Source organism: Oncorhynchus mykiss, chromosome 23 (genome assembly GCF_057628025.1).
Source record: "Oncorhynchus mykiss isolate SJ-2025 chromosome 23, ASM5762802v1, whole genome shotgun sequence".
In the NCBI taxonomy this organism is placed as follows: Eukaryota; Metazoa; Chordata; class Actinopteri; order Salmoniformes; family Salmonidae; genus Oncorhynchus; species Oncorhynchus mykiss.
The window spans coordinates 29,556,821-29,576,499 of record NC_143044.1 but is presented as its reverse complement, the minus strand read 5'-3'; the positions used below and the strand labels follow the sequence as shown (position 1 = coordinate 29,576,499).

The 19,679-nt window shown below is 39.7% G+C and overlaps 1 protein-coding gene across 1 annotated transcript in view; it reads right to left on the bottom strand.

Annotated features, from left to right (window-relative positions):
* LOC110502713 (CUB and sushi domain-containing protein 1) overlaps positions 1-19,679 on the bottom strand; it is a 500,827-nt gene that overhangs the window by 163,812 nt on the left and 317,336 nt on the right. Inside the window, exons 10-15 of the mRNA XM_090217249.1 lie at positions 19,463-19,584; positions 9,987-10,090; positions 9,567-9,679; positions 5,049-5,231; positions 4,100-4,426; positions 1,704-1,898 (exon numbers count right to left, since the gene is read on the bottom strand). Coding sequence (XP_090073375.1) covers positions 1,704-1,898; positions 4,100-4,426; positions 5,049-5,231; positions 9,567-9,679; positions 9,987-10,090; positions 19,463-19,584 — 1,044 coding nt within the window. The remainder of the gene's footprint in view (positions 1-1,703; positions 1,899-4,099; positions 4,427-5,048; positions 5,232-9,566; positions 9,680-9,986; positions 10,091-19,462; positions 19,585-19,679) is intronic.

Below are 19,679 nucleotides of genomic sequence, written 5' to 3'. Positions count from 1 at the left end.
TTCAGTGTCTTTAGATATTTTTGTTAGATGTTACTATGGAATACTGAAGGATAATTACAAGCATTTCATAAGTGTCAAAGGCTTTTATTGACAATTACATGAAGTTGATTCAAAGAGTCAATATTTGCAGTGATGACCCTTCTTTTTCAAGATTTCTGCAATCCGCCCTGGTATGCTGTCAATTAACTTCTGGGCCACATCCTGACTGATGGCAGCCCATTCTTGCATAATCAAAGTTTGTCAGAATTTGTGGGTTTCTGTTTGTCCACCCGCCTCTTGAGGATTGACCACAAGTTCTCAATGGGATTAAGGTCTGGAGAGTTTCCTGGCCATGGACCCAAAATATCGATGTTTTGTTCCCCGAGCCACTTAGTTATCACTTTTGCCTTATGGCAAGGTACTCCATCATGCTGGAAAAGGCATTGTGCACCACCAAACTGTTCCTGGATGGTTGAGAGAAGTTGCTCTCAGAGGATGTGTTGGTACCATTCTTTATTCATGGCTGTGTTCTTAGGCAAAATGGTGAGTGAGCCCACTCCCTTGGCTGAGAAGCAACCCCACACATGAATGGTCTCAGGATGCTTTACTGTTGGCATGACACAGGACTGATGGTAGCGCTCACCTTGTCTTCTCCGGACAAGCTTTTTTCCGGATGCCCCAAACAATCGTAATGGGGATTCATCAGAGAAAATGACTTTACCCCAGTCCTCAGCAGTCCAATCCCTGTACCTTTAGCAGAATATCAGTCTGTCCCTGATGGTTTTCCTGGAGAGAAGTGGTTTCTTTGCTGTCCTTCTTGACACCAGGCCATCCTCCAAAAGTCTTCGCCTCACTGTGCATGCAGATGCACTCACACCTGCCTGCTACCATTCCTGAGCAAGCTCTGTACTGGTGGTGCACCGATCCCGCAGCTGAATCAACATTAGGAGACGGTCCTGGCACTTGCTGGAGTTACTTGGGCGCCCTGAAGCCTTCTTCACAACAATTGAACCTCTCTCCTTGAAGTTCTTGATGATCCGATAAAAAACGTTGATTTAGGTGGATTCTTACTGGCAGCAATATCCTTGCCTGTGAAGCCCTTTTTGTGCAAACAATGATGACGGCACATGTTTCCTTGAAGGTAACCATGGTTGACAGAGGAAGAACAATGATTCCAAGCACCACCCTCCTTTTGAAGCTTCCAGTCTGTTTTTCGAACTCAATCAGCATAACAGAGTGATCTCCAGCCTTGTCCTCGTCAACACTCACACCTGTGTTAACGAGAGAATCCCTGACATGATGTCAGCTGGTCCTTTTGTGGCAGGGCTGAAATGCAGTGGAAATGTTTTTGGGGGATTCAGTTCATTTTCATGGCAAAGAGGGACTTTGCAATTAATCTGATCACTCTTCATAACATTCTGGAGTATATGCAAATTGCCATCATACAAACTGAGGCAGCAGACTTGTGAAAAAGTATATTTGTGTCATTCTTTGGCCATGACTGTAGACTCCAGTATGGTGCTTGAGATTATTAACTACTGGGTATACTTTACTACTTGTAGAATTGTAGCATACTTTTAGTGGCTCTACAATTTTTCACCAAATGACAACAATGATATGCCCAGTGCCCACCCACTCCAACCCAAGGGAGTCAGGATGACATTGGCAGATTCCACTGGATACTTATAGGATTATATGGATTATCGTGCAACATTACACAGTACCTTCACACCGAGGAACTGCTGCATTCCACACTACATTTCCATCCTGAATGATGCAGGTTATGGACTCAGACCCATGGGTTTTGATGAAGCCTTCATCACATGTGAAGAGCACGGAGCTCCCCAACAAGAAGTGCTCCCCATTCCGCTGGCCATTGACAGGGATGCCGGGGTCGTGGCATTCATTCTGACCAAACGCTAGAGAGGAAAATAAAACTGGTTTCGGTGTTTTTCAGTGATTTCAGTGTTTTCTGTACTATTGTTTTTTAATCAATAAGAAGATATCAAACTGGATTCGGTGCCACATTTAACTTGTGTGTCTTATCCCAGAGAACACGATGAGAACCTTGTTAATTATTTAGTAATTGAGAATAGATGCTAATCAGGCAACAACATGAACACAGCACAGTGGCAAAGACTGATGCCATGAAGGCAACACGTCCATTTCCCTGCCTCATTGTCAATACACGCCTGCTCTCTGATAGTCACTTCCCATGCCAGATTGGAAGACATGTCCCTCTCCTCCTAACACGGTGACACCAGTTCTATAGAGCTATTGAGTTGCCACACCACAGGCTCTCCCACCATCCCCATCACATGGCTGACACCTCCCGCCAAAAACAACTCCCTGTCTTAGTCACTCTCCAATCGTGACAGAAGAGTCCAGGGGGTGGAGGCAGAGGTGTCATGCCCACAGGAGGCACAGGGGCATGTGCCCCATCAGATTGTTTGTAAATTATGCTTGTTTTTTTGTTGGTTATACTACTAGCCTAAAGTTGGCTTTAGCTAGCCCAGATAGGTTCCCAATCTCCCAATGTCATAACTAGCTACCAAGAAGCCATCTCAGGCTATCAATCAAGTTAGAGTAGCTAGATTGTCTAACTATCTTAGCTGGCTTGCCTGCTGGCAAGGTTGGTAGACTTTAAATAAGAAAGCAATAACTTAATGTACTGAATAAGACTCACTATATTTTACCCAGATTTTAGCAGAGATGCAGAAAAGCATATTTAGTTTATTTAAAAAAATAACCACCAGTCAGCAGGATACAGACAGCTCAAGAGGTATTCTTAGATTTGCAGAATTGTTTTATTATTATTATTCTTATTTTTACATATAATTAAGCATAATGATTCTGGCTCTAGATTGTAGGAAAATGCTGTTTCAGGTGTTTGAAAATGAATAGCCCCCCTCCGGACCACCCCCCCAGTCATCCTCACATACTTTGTGACCCCTCAGATTTTTGGGGTGCATGATGCCCCTGGATGCAGATGCATAAGCGAGATAAGAACGGTAACAACATTCTCCTCCATTCCATGAATAACCTTTCCGACCACTGCAGACTGCCTCTGTTACTCTCCCACCAAATAAATCCAGGAGCTGCGGAGGAGAGACATGTCTCTGCATAGTCTCCCCGGCCGAGAGTTCAAGAAGAGAATGTGTCCTAGAGATAGCAAACAGGAACTGGGGACAGCAATACTCAGACCTATTTTCAGCTCAGTGTGGCACAAGCATAATTCCATTAACACTGGGTACAGCTGGATCAGTTCAATATTTTTCTGCTACAGAGTGTGTCTATTTCGAGGCAGAGGACATGAACACACCTCGACCATTGCTGTTTCCTGTTTCATGATAATGTCTCTAAATTATCAGCAAAAAAGGGAAAATAGATGCTTACCTTCAAGGTTCGGAATTGCCTTGCAGTATTATTGTTTTTCTTATCTCGTGTTTACAGATACAAAATGTTGGAGGCCAACTGGTACACACATTTGCATTAAAATATGCATTAAAATGTTAGGATTGTAAATTATTTAAATTACAAACATTCCCAAGGCCCCTTTAAACGGTGTAGTATTGAGAGAAAAGGGAGAAATTTGAATTAAATTTGCCATAATCGGTGTGAAATAATTTCATTGAATTCATGGGTTAAGTAAGTAGGAAAGGGGATGCATTACTTCTTGAACAATATCTTGACCAGTTAATCACATATAATATAATTAATAATAATTCAAATGGGATGTGGCTGGTTTTAATTACAGGGAAAAGATAGATGTGTCTACATAGGGAAATGTATAGTATGGCCATACAAATTCTTAAATAGAACGGTCCCACCCACTTCCAGCTAATGAGTCTCCATTCTCAGACAGGGATCCTTTAATTGAAGACAGAATTTAAATGTTTTATTTGCTTTGTAAATAATTCTGATTTGTAACTTCCCTTGTAAGAGTATACCTGACTTAGCATTTGATTGAACACATATGAATAGATACTATAGAGACTCCTTGACTCAGTATTTGTGCTTACATGCAGTTCTGAATTGCATAACAGAAGACATTGTGAAGGCCATGGGTCATCAAAATATAGCTAAAACGCAAATATCGTTAGAAGGAAGGGAAATTTACTTGTATAAGTGATGTTAAATCCTTTCCCAGTGTTGGAGTGGTCAGTCTGGAACTCCAGGCGCATGATGTGTCCATTGCTGGCTATCTGAGAGGGTACGTCCTTCCCGGAGAATGTGCCAAACGTGGTGGGCTCCGACATCCCATCGTCTTTCACAATTAGATAGTCAAACTGGGGCTCTACCTCAAAGTCGCTGAAAATTAGATGAATCCTGCACCCTGGCTCTGCGATAATGAGCCACACACAGTTCATGTTGTTCCCATACTCCTCAGGGTAGTTGGGGGAGAGGATTATTCCTGATGGGGTGGTGAAATTGAAGAAGCAGGAAACTGCAAAAATAGATAGGGGCACACACACAGATCTCCCATCATGCATTGATGCAGCACACAGTGAGATAAATTAGCTCTGTTATAAGACATCACTGAAGACATTTTGTTTGAAATGGGTGGGATACATGCTTTCCTTTGAATTCTTCATTCTATTCACTGCACCAGGTGGAATAATATAACCCTGTGTCATGACAGTAGAGAGGCTATCAACCAAGAGCTTACTGCCCTTGGCTGTATAGCTGCTTAACCCTGGTGTCAGCCTTCGTGCCAGAGGGAGGGTGAATGGAAAATATTGAAATCTACTAACTAACAATACAGGCTTACCTGCAACAGCAGCTCTTACTTTAAATAAAAAATAACTCAAGACCTCTGTTTAGAAACGGTAAATAGTAAGCTCTGTTAGCAATGTCTAAATGACAGGAGTAATGATCTTTGAATGGTATAGCACCAGAATGGACAGCAGGGAGTGTTGACCAAGCAATGATGACAGCTTTACATGTGTCAGAGGGTATAGTCATACCACATTTCTTCAGACTGTTGGGAGTATGTAGGTGTATCAGATGGATCAATCTAAATGAGAGTGTTGTTAATTAAAGTCATGCATTTTGAAATGGCATCTTACACACGCAGCTGGGTTTGTTTCCAGACCACTGGTTGTTTTGCTGGCAAGATATTGTTCTCTCGCCGACCAACTCAAAGGCCGCCTGACACTCGAACGTTAGCATGTCGCCATGTAAAAACCCCTCCCCCGATCTTCTGCCGTAGGCCGGGATGCCAGGATCCCCACACCCTCCTTTGTCGATTTCTGTAAAAATATGCAAGCGTTACCATGTTCAAGTTCATTCAATGGTTTCATTTCCTAAGGACATCTGGTTAGTTGCTCTTCGGGTTGAATGTCCTAAAACTGATATCCACTGAGCAATCTTCAGATCCTGAAAACATAACATGACAGCTTTCCTCTAACACAACATTCCTTACGCAAGTATAATCATTTTAGAACCATCAATATAATCCAATAGAGAACAAGACAGCGAGAGCAATATACTGGCATGCCAACTGTTGTCTATTTCCTCTACAAGTTCAGGTGGAGGCAGCATTTTCTAGCAGGAGTAAAATGACAGTGACAAATGAATGACGTTCTGGAAGAGTTCATTTTTTGTGTTAACAACCAGCATGTCAGCTCAGTAGCTATCGCTCCACTGGCCCAGCTGAGCAATAATCTACAGGGGATGAGTTTAATTCCAGCAGCACATTCAACAACCTTTGTGAGATGTTAAGTGCCGGTTAAATACCTTTGGAGCTGCCAAGAGCAATTAGTTGAGGGATCTATGCGTAGGCTCCACATTCAGGTTAAGGGCATATCAGCCCGATTGCAACCGTGATTGAGATGTAAACTGTCTTACTAAGGATTTACCATGCTCTTAAACACTAATATGTAAAAATGCCTCAAGTGGCTGTCCATCGCTGAATTTATTGTCCAATAACCTAAATGATGATGAGCTGGGAGTCAAATCAGCTGTCTAGGACATGTCTACCATTTACATGCATATTGTGGGTGAAAGTACAAGCATTGAAGAAATGGTAAGCAGGAGATAACATCAAAATATGTGCCATTGAGGTACACAGTGGTCTGTTTCAGAGTTAATGCAAATATTTCAAAGATGTCATAAACAACTCAAAGCATCATATCAATGTCCACAAATAACAGAGAAATGTTTGTAATTTATCTTTTTGCTCTCTCTGTGTCACTGTTTTCTGGGATATATACGGCATGATAAAAATAAAAATAAATATATATAAATATATATATAAATATATATATAAATATAAATATAGATATATAGATATATACAAAAGAGACTGCAGTTCCACCGAATAAAGCTCAGTGAATGAAGCTCATTGTTTCCATTTTCGACAGCAACGGGTTTACTCGGCTCTGTTCTCGCATTGTAATGTATCTGGAAAGGCATGACAACAAAAACACAATTTTGCTCCCTCTTATACAGCCGCTTTGTGAGACATCCCTCAAAATACATTTTCTCACAATGAGCCTGTTGTTTGACAGAAAATCTGAATCATGTCACAGAATAAAAAAGAAATATGCACATAGAATGTGCTACAGGAAGGAATTAAAGAAAGACATCAAGTGCAAGTTACGGGTCAACTACAGTATTTACTAGGAGCCTCTGCCAAAAAATGCTTACCTACTTGCAAAGTGAGTTTGATGGTATCATGCAATTATTCGAATACTTAATCCTTAACGTTCATCATTATATGTGGCAATTTAGTGATTTATATGTATCTATAGACAGTCTTTAGAACATATATTTTTTATTAGTATATCTTATCGGGATACCATGATTCTCTCCCTCTGACTGATACATGTTGCTTGATCATTTACACATGCAATTACTTATGGGTTGTGAATGTTTCAAATTGTTCAAATGTAGGTATCACTTGGTGTTGCCAGCATTTCTCACACAGATTTAATTATATGATGCATACTACAGGTGAACAAGGCTGACTGAATACTGCCCCAGATTATATATACAGTAGACATGGACACCTACTGTACGGGGCCCCCTAAGAATACCTCCCGCCACTTATATTCAGTGGTTTTGCTGTCAAACATGGTACCTGGACAGTAGGCACTAGTGTGACATTGAGTGGTCTCATTGTGCAGGGTTATGCATTTTGTTGAGCTGTCAATTGTGCAAACTGTCAGTGGGGCCATATAAAGTAAGGGTTGAGACTTGTGTTTGAAGGGGTAATTTTATAGTCGTGGTCAAAAGTTTTGAGAATGACACAAATATTAATTTCCACAAAGTTTGCTGCTTCAGTGTCTTTAGATATTTTTGTCAGATGTTACTATAGAATACTGAATTATAATTACAAGCATTTCATAAGTGTCAAAGGCTTTTATTGACAAATACGTGTAGTTGATGCAAAGAGTCAATATTTGCAGTGTTGACCCTTCTTTTCAAGACCTCTGCAATCCGCCCTGGCATGCTGTCAATTAACTTCTGGGCCACATCTTGACTGATGGCAGTCCATTCTTGCATAATCAATGCTTGGAGTTTGTCAGAATTTGTGGGTTTTTGTTTGTCCACCCGCCTCTTGAGGATTGACCACAAGTTCTCAATGGGATTAATGTCTGGGGAGTTTCCTGCCATGGACCCTAAAAATCGATGTTTTGTTCCCCGAGCAACTTAGTTATCACTTTTGCCTTATGGCAAGGTGCTCCATCATGCTGGAAAAGGCATTGTTCATCACCAAACTGTTCCTAGATGGTTGGGAGAAGTTGCTCTCGGAGGATGTGTTGGTACCATTCTTTATTCATGGCTGTGTTCTTAGGCAAAATTGTGAGTGAGCCCACTCCCTTGGCTGAGAAGCAACCCCACACATGAATGGTCTCAGGATGCTTTACTGTTGGCATGACACAGGACTGATGGTAGCGCTCACCTTGTCTTCTCCGGACAAGCTTTTTCCGGATGACCCAAACAATCGTAATGGGGATTCATCAGCGAAAATGACTTTACCCCAGTCCTCAGCAGTCCAATCCCTGTACCTTTTGCAGAATATCAGTCTGTCCCTGATGTGTTTCCTGGAGAGAAGTGGCTTCTTTGCTGCCCTTCTTGACACCAGGCCATCCCCCAAAAGTCTTTGCCTCACTGTGCGTGCAGACGCACTCACACCTGCCTGCTGCCATTCCTGAGCAAGCTCTGTACTGGTGGTGCTCCGATCAACTTTAGGGGACGGTCCTGGCACTTGCTGGAGTTTCTTGAGCGCCCTGAAGCATTCTTCACAACAATTGAACCACTCTCCTTGAAGTTCTTGATGATCTTAGAAAATGGTTGATTTAGGTGCAATCTTACTGGCAGCAATATCCTTGCCTGTGAAGCCCTTTTTGTGCAAACAATGATGACGGCACATGTTTCCTTGAAGGTAACCATGGTTGACAGAGGAAGAACAATGATTCCAAGCACCACCCTCCTTTTGAAGCTTCCAGTCTGTTTTTCGAACTCAATCAGCATAACAGAGTGATCTCCAGCCTTGTCCTCGTCAACACTCACACCTGTGTTAACGAGAGAATCCCTGACATGATGTCAGCTGCTCCTTTTGTGGCAGGGCTGAAATGCAGTGGACATGTTTTGGGGGGATTCTGTTAATTTGCATGGCAAAGAGGGACTTTGCAATTATTTGCAATTCATCTGATCACTCTTCATAACATTCTGGAGTATATGCAAATTGCCATCATACAAACTGAGGTAGCAGACTTTGTGAAAATGTATATTTGTGTCATTCTCAAAACCTTTGGCCATGTCATAAATGTCTAAATGGAAAGTTGATGGTGGTGACAGACTTTCTGTACAATGTTTCCACACAAAATATTTTATTGAATAGGGGCCTAAGTTAACTGTACTTCCACCTAGCAGTTGAGTTGATTGGAAAGCATCTTCCAAAGCAAACCGTGTCCCCACAGTATGTATCAGCAACGCAAATCTCTTCTGCTCTCACAGCATGACACTACTTTAATGTGGGTTTGACTTTGCCAGAGTGGCACACTGTGCCCAGTCAACACATGACTTATTAGTGCAAGTTCATTGCTATTCATCAGTTGGAAAGAATTAGACCGACCATCTGATACTGGAAATGAATTACCGTTTATGCTGGTGGAAGCAAATTCTGCACATTAGTGTTTATTGAAACAGATGCTTATATATTTTCATAGAACTTTGCTTTGATGTTATTTGGTAGCCTATCCAAAACCAGCCAGTGCAATTCATTTGGATAACTCTAACATATCAGTGTCTGTGTCGAGCACATATGCTGGCTGACCCATTTGCTTTAATCTTTCACTGAATCTACAGAATTGATGACTTGGCTAGGCATACAGTGAACATTCTACAGGGTGTAAATAAATGCACATATAGTTGCCTAGTCAAAAGGACATGCTGGGCAGACCAACACATATCTTACATATCAAATTTTATGTATGCGGAAAAGTGGCACCAACTATGAAACTCAAATAAGCATGACCTCAACATGAAATGGGAAATGTACAGGGTTTCAATCCAGACCAAATCCATTTTTTTTGGCAGACCATTGTATATGTTCTCAAAGAGAATGGGAAGCATACCTTCATATAGGGCCTTAAACCCTTGGGACCCGATGGTGTCATCAGACTGGAGATGGAGCCACATCTGGTTGCTCATACTGACTATCAGGTCAGGAACACTGGACCCTGTCAGCCTGAAACACATCACATGGAACTCAATGGTTCATTGTCTCTTACTCACATCAGAAGCGCAATTTATTGTTTTTATGCTCCAAAAGCATTGACCAGTATTTTCAAGTAAGGGGTAAATGTGTATTAATTATATGACAATTATGTTCAATGTATTATCTGAATAAATGCACAATGTATTGTCCTATTTCATCTGTGTAGACTAGAGCATGCAGTAGTAGTTCTGTGCAACTTAAAAAATCCTACAGAGAATGCTGGAGGGATAGTCCGAGATTGTAAATGATAAATTCAGAGCATCTGCAGAGTACTCACACATAGAGCACTCTCCTGGCATCGCCAATTTTCCCTCCGTCCCCCACTGTTAGCGTGTCATATCCTCTCTCAAGATCAAACTCCTCAAAGGCAAGCTTAATAACCTGCTCAAAAAAGGATAAATGTTCCATTGGTTCAAGGACAGCCACTATAGCATGGCCATAAACAATTTTGCAATTGTACTATTTATACAATGCTTCGTTTGCTTTATTTTCCTATAAATTGTATAAATGAAAAGCCTTGGGTCGGAATTCAATCATAACAAATTGCCTTTCAAATCATGCCAAACGTAAACAATTCATATCTGTGTCAACAGTGGTTAGGATTTAAACAAATATTTAAAATACGTGTGGTTTTGCATCAAAAGTGTAATGCGCTATGATTGAATTATAACCATAAATCCCATGCACTAATAATGAGTCTTTTAGCATGTAATGTATAAAAACATCATGGTACTCTATGGTATTCACAATGGCAAAACATAGCTTAGTCATATTAGAGCTGCAAAAGACAGCAACATTTCAGCTGCTGAAGCTCTATCATTTCAAACACGTCTTTCGGGAAGTGCTGTGATGACTGATTATCATTGCATAGTATGTGTAAAAAGCAACCCTGCCACTGCTACCACGGAAGCTGAAATAATGAAACCATGAAATACATTTGCAAATTATTTTGGGGTGGCAATGAAATTATGAAATGCAAAAGAGCAGTTCAAGTATTTGCAATGCCTGGGCACAAACAAAGCCTTGAGAAAAAAAGATGCCTCCACATTTGATGCCTGTACAGGATGAAAGGCAATTAAAAGAAAATTGGATTTCAGCGGAGATTGCTTGAAGGGAAGAAATAAAGCTTAATTAGGACAAACCCATTATCAACATCCTAAAATTCTCTCATTTGGGCCATTAAATAACCATTATTCCCATCCATATTTTTTCATTCTGAAACTTGAAGCACAAATATATTACCTGTGTAGGTTGGGCAATCCTCACTGAAATGTGTATTAGCAAGCCAAAGGGCCCAAAGTGAATGATCAATGTGAGAGCCTAAATCCTTGTGTACAAGTTCACTGATAGCCAGTTTACTATTCAGGAGCCTCTGATAACTCACCATGCCATGTACAGTGCCTTCAGAAAGTAGTCACACCCCTTGACTTATTCCTCATTTTGTTGTGTTACAGCCTGAATTCCCATCTCCACACACTACCCCATAATGACAATGTATTTCAAGAAATGTTTGCAAATGTATTTTTAAAACGTTTTACCGAAATATCTAATTTACATTCACACACCTGAGTAATACTTTGTAGAATCACCTTTAGCGCCGATTACAGCTGTGTGTCATTTTGGGTATCTAAGAGCTTTGCTCACCTGGATTGTACTATATGCCCATTATTCTTTAAAATATTCTTCAAGCTCTGTCAAGTTGATTGTTGATCATTGCTAGACAGCCATTTTCAAGTCTTGCCATAGATTTTCAAGAAGGTTTAAGTCAAAACTGTAACTAGGCCACTCAGGAACATTCAATGTCATCTTGGTAACCAACTCCGGTCTTGTGATTTAGGTTAAATCTCCTGCTGAAAGGTGAATTCTTCTCCCGGTGTCTGTTGGAAAGCAGACTGAACTAGGTTTCTCTCTAGGATTTTGCCTGTGCTTATAGCTGTACCCCCCCCTAAAATCTCCCTAGTCCTTGCCAATGACAAGCATACCCATAACATGATGCAGCCACCACCATGCTTGAAAATATGAAGAATGGTACTCAGTGATGTGTTGTGTTGGTTTTGCACAAAACTTGTATTCAGGACACATGTTGCAGTATTACTTAATTGCCTTGTCGCAAACAGGATGCAAATATGTTTTATTCTGTACATGCTTCCTTCTTTTCACTATGTCATTTAGATTAGTATTGTGGAGTAACTATAATGTTGTTAATCCATCCTCAGTTTTCTCCTATCACAATCATTAAACTCTGTAACTCATTTAAAATCACCATGAAATCCCTTCCTCTCAGGCAACTGAGTTAGGAAGGACGCCTGTATATTTTAGTGACTGGGCGTATTGATAAATCAAACATAGCCTAATTTATAACGTCACCATGCTCAAAGGAATATTCAGCATCTGCCTTTTTTCTTTTTACCAATCACTTCCCTTCTTTGTGAGGCATTGAAAAATCTCCCTGGTCTTTGTGGTTGACTCTGTGCTTGAAATTCACTACTCAATTGAGGAAACTTACAGATAATTGTATGTGTGGGGTACAGAGATGGGGTAGTCATTCAAAAATCATGTTAACCACTATTATTGAACAGAGAATAAGTCAATGCTATTTATTACGTGATTTGTGAAGCACGTTTTTACTCCTTAACTTGTTTAGGCTTGCCATAACAAATGGGTTAAATACTTATTGACTGAAGACATTTCAGCTTTTAATTTTTTATTATTAAAAACAAAATCTGCAAAAAAAATCACGTGGACATTATGGGGTATTGTGTGTAGATCAGTGACACAAAATCTCTGGCTGTAACAACAAAATGTGGAAAAAGTAAAGTGGTATGAATACTTTCTGAAGACACTACTCTCAACTCTTCAGAAGAAAAAATACATTGCAGAGATTAATGATAACAATAGCTCGGGGCAAGATCTAACACACACATTTTCCCTCAATGACCAACGGCTACTAAACCAAGAATAATATACAGTTTAATGGAACTTAACACTAATATACAGTGCCTTGCGAAAGTATTCGGCCCCCTTGAACTTTGCGACCTTTTGCCACATTTCAGGCTTCAAACATAAAGATATAAAACTGTATTTTTTTGTGAAGAATCAACAACAAGTGGGACACAATCATGAAGTGGAACGACATTTATTGGATATTTCAAACTTTTTTAACAAATCAAAAACTGAAAAATTGGGCGTGCAAAATTATTCAGCCCCTTTACTTTCAGTGCAGCAAACTCTCTCCAGAAGTTCAGTGAGGATCTTTGAATGATCCAATGTTGACCTAAATGACTAATGATGATAAATACAATCCACCTGTGTGTAATCAAGTCTCCGTATAAATGCACCTGCACTGTGATAGTCTCAGAGGTCCGTTAAAAGCGCAGAGAGCATCATGAAGAACAAGGAACACACCAGGCACGTCCGAGATACTGTTGTGAAGAAGTTTAAAGCCGGATTTGGATACAAAAAGATTTCCCAAGCTTTAAACATCCCAAGCAGCACTGTGCAAGCGATAATATTGAAATGGAAGGAGTATCAGACCACTGCAAATCTACCAAGACCTGGCCGTCCCTCTAAACTTTCAGCTCATACAAGGAGAAGACTGATCAGAGATGCAGCCAAGAGGCCCATGATCACTCTGGATGAACTGCAGAGATCTACAGCTGAGGTGGGAGACTCTGTCCATAGGACAACAATCAGTGGTATATTGCACAAATCTGGCCTTTATGGAAGAGTGGCAAGAAGAAAGCCATTTCTTAAAGATATCCATAAAAAGTGTCGGTTAATGTTTGCCACAAGCCACCTGGGAGACACACCAAACATGTGGAAGAAGGTGCTCTGGTCAGATGAAACCAAAATGTAACTTTTTGGCAACAATGCAAAACGTTATGTTTGGCGTAAAAGCAACACACCATCCCCACTGTCAAACATGGTGGTGGCAGCATCATGGTTTGGGCCTGCTTTTCTTCAGCAGGGACAGGGAAGATGGTTAAAATTGATGGGAAGATGGATGGAGCCAAATACAGGACCATTCTGGAAGAAAACCTGATGGAGTCTGCAAAAGACCTGAGACTGGGATGGAGATTTGTCTTCCAACAAGACAATGATCCAAAACATAAAGCAAAATCTACAATGGAATGGTTCAAAAATAAACATATCCAGGTGTTAGAATGGCCAAGTCAAAGTCCAGACCTGAATCCAATCGAGAATATGTGGAAAGAACTGAAAACTGCTGTTCACAAATGCTCTCCATCCAACCTCACTGAGCTCAAGCTGTTTTGCAAGGAGGGATGGGAAAAAATGTCAGTCTCTCGATGTGCAAAACTGATAGAGACATACCCCAAGCGACTTACAGCTGTAATCGCAGCAACAGGTGGCGCTACAAAGTATTAACTTAAGGGGGCTGAATAATTTTGCACGCCCAATTTTTCAGTTTTTGATTTGTTAAAAAAGTTTGAAATATCCAATAAATGTCGTTCCACGTCACGATTGTGTCCCACTTGTTGTTGATTCTTCACAAAAAAATACAGTTTTATATCTTTATGTTTGAAGCCTGAAATGTGGCAAAAGGTCGCAAAGTTCAAGGGGGCCGAATACTTTCGCAAGGCACTGTATGTAGATTTGATGAATGTGTGTTTAATTAGACTGCTGCACCATCTGTTTGTATATCAATCGTCATGCATTGCACTTCAAAGCGCACAAAAACAATACATTGTCTAAGGATCATTGTGGCTTTGTGGCAATCCATTATCCATCAAATGTCAATCTTCTTGGCATAACACCATTGACAACTCCAATACAGCATAAGCCACCTGAGAGAAATCGCACTGCAAAAACCAATGTGTGCTAAGATTGAATTCCGACCTATGCTTTAATCATAATAAAAAACAGACACTGTCCAAATACATGTAGCAATGTGATGAAGTCATGATAACTGGAACAAGCCAAAATACAAGCCGAGAGATGGACAGGGTTAAGAATAAATGAGCAATTACACAATGACCTGCCATTTACAATTACAATAGAATATGGAGAGCCTTTAATTTCTCAGTGTCACCACAATATCCATGTCTATGGTAACTCCCTAAAGCTGTGCTCTAACCGTATATACAGTATATATTGAATCAGGTGACACCTGTACTGTTGGGACATTTTTACTAGCCTTCTCTTATGTCTCTGGGATAATATACCGTCAATAGAGGTAAACATATGTTGTTGGTTTTTACGCAACTGTGAGCACCTCTGAAGTTTTTGGACAAGCAATCTGTGTGGAATGTCAAACTTTGTTTCATAGTAAGCAGTTTAAGGCAATCTTAAATGAGAAGTCTACATTACGACCCTCTCAAATTACCCTGTCAAAAACCAATAGGGTTTTTACAGAAGACTAAGCAATGGAGAAAACAGAACTCATAGTCTATATCAACACAATTGCATGCTGACAGCACAACTTCGTGATTGTTCCTTTAAGTGGCCTGTAGATAAAATTTTAGGGCACTATTGATTCCTTTGTTTTATTCAGAACCGAAAGGCATGACAACTGGTTCAATGGTTCTGTTTTGTATTCAATTGTTGATAAGACTTCTAAAATGCTTAAAACCTCCCTGTGACTTTGTAGAGACTGTTGATGTTTTGTAACTCATCCCAAATAATCAATGTCTGGTTTGAACACCTGTCCCTATACATTTAGCCCATTTTGCCCATTTTGTGTCCCAACAACATTGTTTTGTCAAAAACATCACACTATTTGTTTATAAATACTGTCAACCAGTTACATACACAAACACTAACACATCGGGGGTAAATATATTAATGTGTCAATGACTATATTAATTACTGAATGGATTATACTCCTTGGGGTAACCTAGTCTGATGTATGATGGTATGCCAGGTGACTCTCGGTTTAGAGCATAACATTGAAGTCCAATTGTGAGTTAAAACATTCAAAAGATTGTATGCACAAAATTAATACAAATTAATCAAAACTTGCTCCAGACATGAACATAGTTGTTTGAGGTGCAGTTTACAAAATGGAATATTCCCTACAAACAACAGTGTTATCTTGAAAGAGGGTCAACTGGCGGGCATTTTCAGAACCTGGACAGTTCATTGAACTGTGGACATCTAGACTTTTTCATATACATACACTTGTGTAATCAATGTAACACATGATGGTTGGCTTATGATCACAAATCAACTAGGGATCTGATGAGGCAGCACTACTTGTAACACTGAATGTCAGAAAATATTAGCTAGAGAACAGATCGGAAGAAATACAAATTTTATGAGGTTGTTCATACTCTGACCTGCTCATACATTGAAAGCAATCCTTCTTCAATTAAATGGAGAACATAATTCCTAAGCCCAAAACATGACTATCATATCTTCCCAAACTAGCAAAAAAAGCCACAGAATGGACGTTCATTTGAGCTGAATGTGTCCATGTGTTCTAAAAAAACTCACTGGTTTGTTTTCAAAACCCAAGTTTTCCACCAAGATAAATGCTCATGTTTGAATAATGGCATACCACAAATTAGAGAAGGAAATAATGAAAACTTGACTTACACAGCAAGTAATTTAAAAAGGGCACTTGCTTCTTGCAATAAATATAGGTAAAAACAACTTTCAGAAGAGTCATTTTATTACAAAACAGACTACTTTAAGATAATTCTATCCTATACTACCTGCAAAATTAATTGAGAATAGGTTTAAAGAAAAGGAACAAACTTATCAGTCTACACAGGAGACAGACAGGAACATTTGCCACAACCCCAGCCATTGGAAGACAAAAATCTCAATCAAAATCTCTAAGAACCATGTACTTGGTGCAAGATACACTACATATGAAAAAGCTATCCGGGTTTTGTGATAAAGAAAAGGTGTTGCTGAATTCATTCTGCCACTGTGTCTCCTTATTGTCTCGGGCCTTTAGGCCCATATATCATGTTCGCAAGGAATATGAATTAACAGGTTATAGAGCAAACAACACAATTATCACAACACATACAGATGAAGTCGGAAGTATACATACACCTTAGCCAAATACATTTAAACTCAGTTTTTCACAATTCCTGACATTTAATCCTAGTAAAACTGCCATGTCTTAGGTCAGTTAGGATCACCACTTCATTTTAAGAATGTGAAATGTCAGAATAATAGTGGAGAGAATAATTTATTTAAACTTTTATTTCTTTCATCACATTCCCAGTGGGCAGTTTGCATACACTCAATTAGTATTTGGTAGCATTGCCTTATATGTTTTGTTTATTCCATGTGTAACTCTGTGTTGTTGTATGTGTCGAATTGCAATGCTTTATCTTGGCCAGGTCACAGTTGCAAATGAGAACTTGTTCTCAACTAGCATAGCTGGTTGTGAAATAAAAATTGTTTAAAGAAATGTGTTTAACTTGGGTCAAACGTTTCAGGTAGCCTTCCATAAGCTTCCCACAATTAGTTGGGTGAATTTTGGCCTATTCCTCCTGACAGAGCTGGTGTAACTGAATCAAGTTTGTAGGCCTCCTTGCTAGCACACACTTTTTCAGTTCTGCCCACAAATTTTCCTGAGGATTGAGGTCAGGGCTTTGTGATGGCCACTCCAATACCTTGACTATGTTGTCCTTAAACCATTTTGCCACAACTTTGGGAGTATGCTTGGGGTCATTGTCCATTTGGAAGACCCATTTGCGACCAAGCTTCAACTTCCTGACTGATGTTTTGAGATGTTGCTTCAATATATCCACAGAATTTTCCTTCCTCATGATGCCATCTATTTTGTGAAGCGCACGCCTCCTGCAGCAAAGCACCCCCACAACATGATGCTGCCACCCCTGTGCTTCACGGTTGGGATGGTGTTCTTCGGCTTGCAAGCTTCCCCCTTTTCACTCCAAATATAACCATGGTCATGATGGCCAAACAGTTCTATTTTTGTTTCATCAGACCAGAGGACATTTCTCCAAAAAGTACGATCTTTATCCCCATGTGCAGTTGCAAACGGTAGTCTGGCCTTTTTTTATGGTGGTTTTGGAGCAGTGGCTTCTTCCTTGCTGAGCGGCCTTTCAGGTTATGTTGATATAGGACTCGTTTTACTGTGGATATAGATCATTTTGTACTGGTTTCCTCCAGCATCTTCACAGGGTCCTTTGCTGTTGTTCTGGGATTGATTTGCACTTTCGCACCAAAGTACGTTCAACTCTAGGAGACAGAACGTGTCTCCTTCCTGAGTGGTATGACGGCTGCGTGGTCCCATGGTGTTTATACTTGCGCACTGTTGTTTGTACAGATGAACGTGGTACCTTCAGGTGTTTGAAAATTGCTCCCAAGGATGAACCAGACTTGTGGAGGTCTACAATTTTCTTTCTGGGGTCTTGGCTGATTTCTTTTGATTTTCCCATGATGTCCAGCAAAGAGGCACTGAGTTTGAAGGTAGGACTTGAAATACATCCACAGGTACACCTCCAATTGACTCAAATGATGTCAATTATCCTATCAGAAGCTTTTAAAGCCGTGACATCATTTTCTGGAATTTTCCAAGCTGTTTAAAGGCACAGTCAGCTTGTGTATGTAAACTTCTGACCCACTGGACTTGTGATACAGTGAATTATAAGTGACATAATATGTCTGTAGAATTACGTGTTCATGCACAAAGTAGATGCCCTAACCAACTTGCCAAAACTATAGTTTGTTAACAAGGAATTTGTGGAGTGGTTGAAAAACAAGTTTTAATGACTCCAACGTAAGTGTATGTAAACTTCTTACTTCAACTGTAGGTTGTGATATGGCTTTTTGGGAGGCCAAGTGACGCCAAGTGACTAATTATTTATTTCCAATCACTTTGAAGAGTTCCATTTCCTTTAAGGCACTCTTTCTTGAAGTATCCATAATTTACAACAGGAAATATTAATTTCTGTTTGCTTTATCTTTAGTGCTCTGACCCCCGAGGGATATACACGACAAGTAGAAACCATTAATTTGAACAGTTTCAAGTGGGCCCTCTTTATAAAATTAGATTTTTTTTCTGCTAATATGCCTCATATTTGTTATGATCATTTAGTGAATTTAATGCCATTTGTAAGCTAATGCACACAATGGCATTGCATTAACACAGTAACATAATCATGATTATGTGATTGGATCCCTCCCACCACGCAATAGATATTTATCCATTGCATCAGCATGATTCCAATACTGCTCTTGAAACTTTTCTGACATTGAGGTGACTGAATTAAAATAAATAATTTTCACACAGAAATCATCTCCATTCTTGCCGTTAACTTGTGGAGTTTATTAAATGAAATAAACATGGAGTATGCCAAGTATAAACAAATTGTTTAATCGCTGAAAGAAAACAATGCATGATAATGAAATGTTTCCTTAACAATGCCAATGAAGCCATTCAATGAAGTCATGGGTTGTTTGGCATCATGCAGGGTAAATAAATATACGACACATTTGTTATAATTTAAAGTTTTATGCCTCACATACTATTTTGCAATACAGAACATTTTATCTTTCGTAAGATCTGTCCTATTGGGTCACTGTCACAATAAAATATATTTCCCTTCATTTAGAGTCAAAACATCTCTCAGACTGCATCCAAAATAATGTGATAATGCCTTGATACTCAACTTGCAAAATACTACAAAAAATGAATTAAATGATTGAAGTTGAACCAATCACCTTGCAGAGGGATTCATTAGCAAGTATATGAATGCTGATAACTCACCATGTTAAAGTGAAAGAAAGAAGAAAATACATCTGACTCACCTTCCCGTTGTCCACTGCTGTTATGACCCAGACACAGTGGGCATTATTTTCATACTGAACAGGGTAATTAGGGGACGTGATGAAGCCCTTTGGTCCTCTTAAATTAGAGCCACACGTTCTCGCTGTTGAAATCAAATACATCCATCAGAAATTAAACATTGGAAACAACAATGCAATGATACAACAGGTGATATACATCCCACAATCACACTGAGAA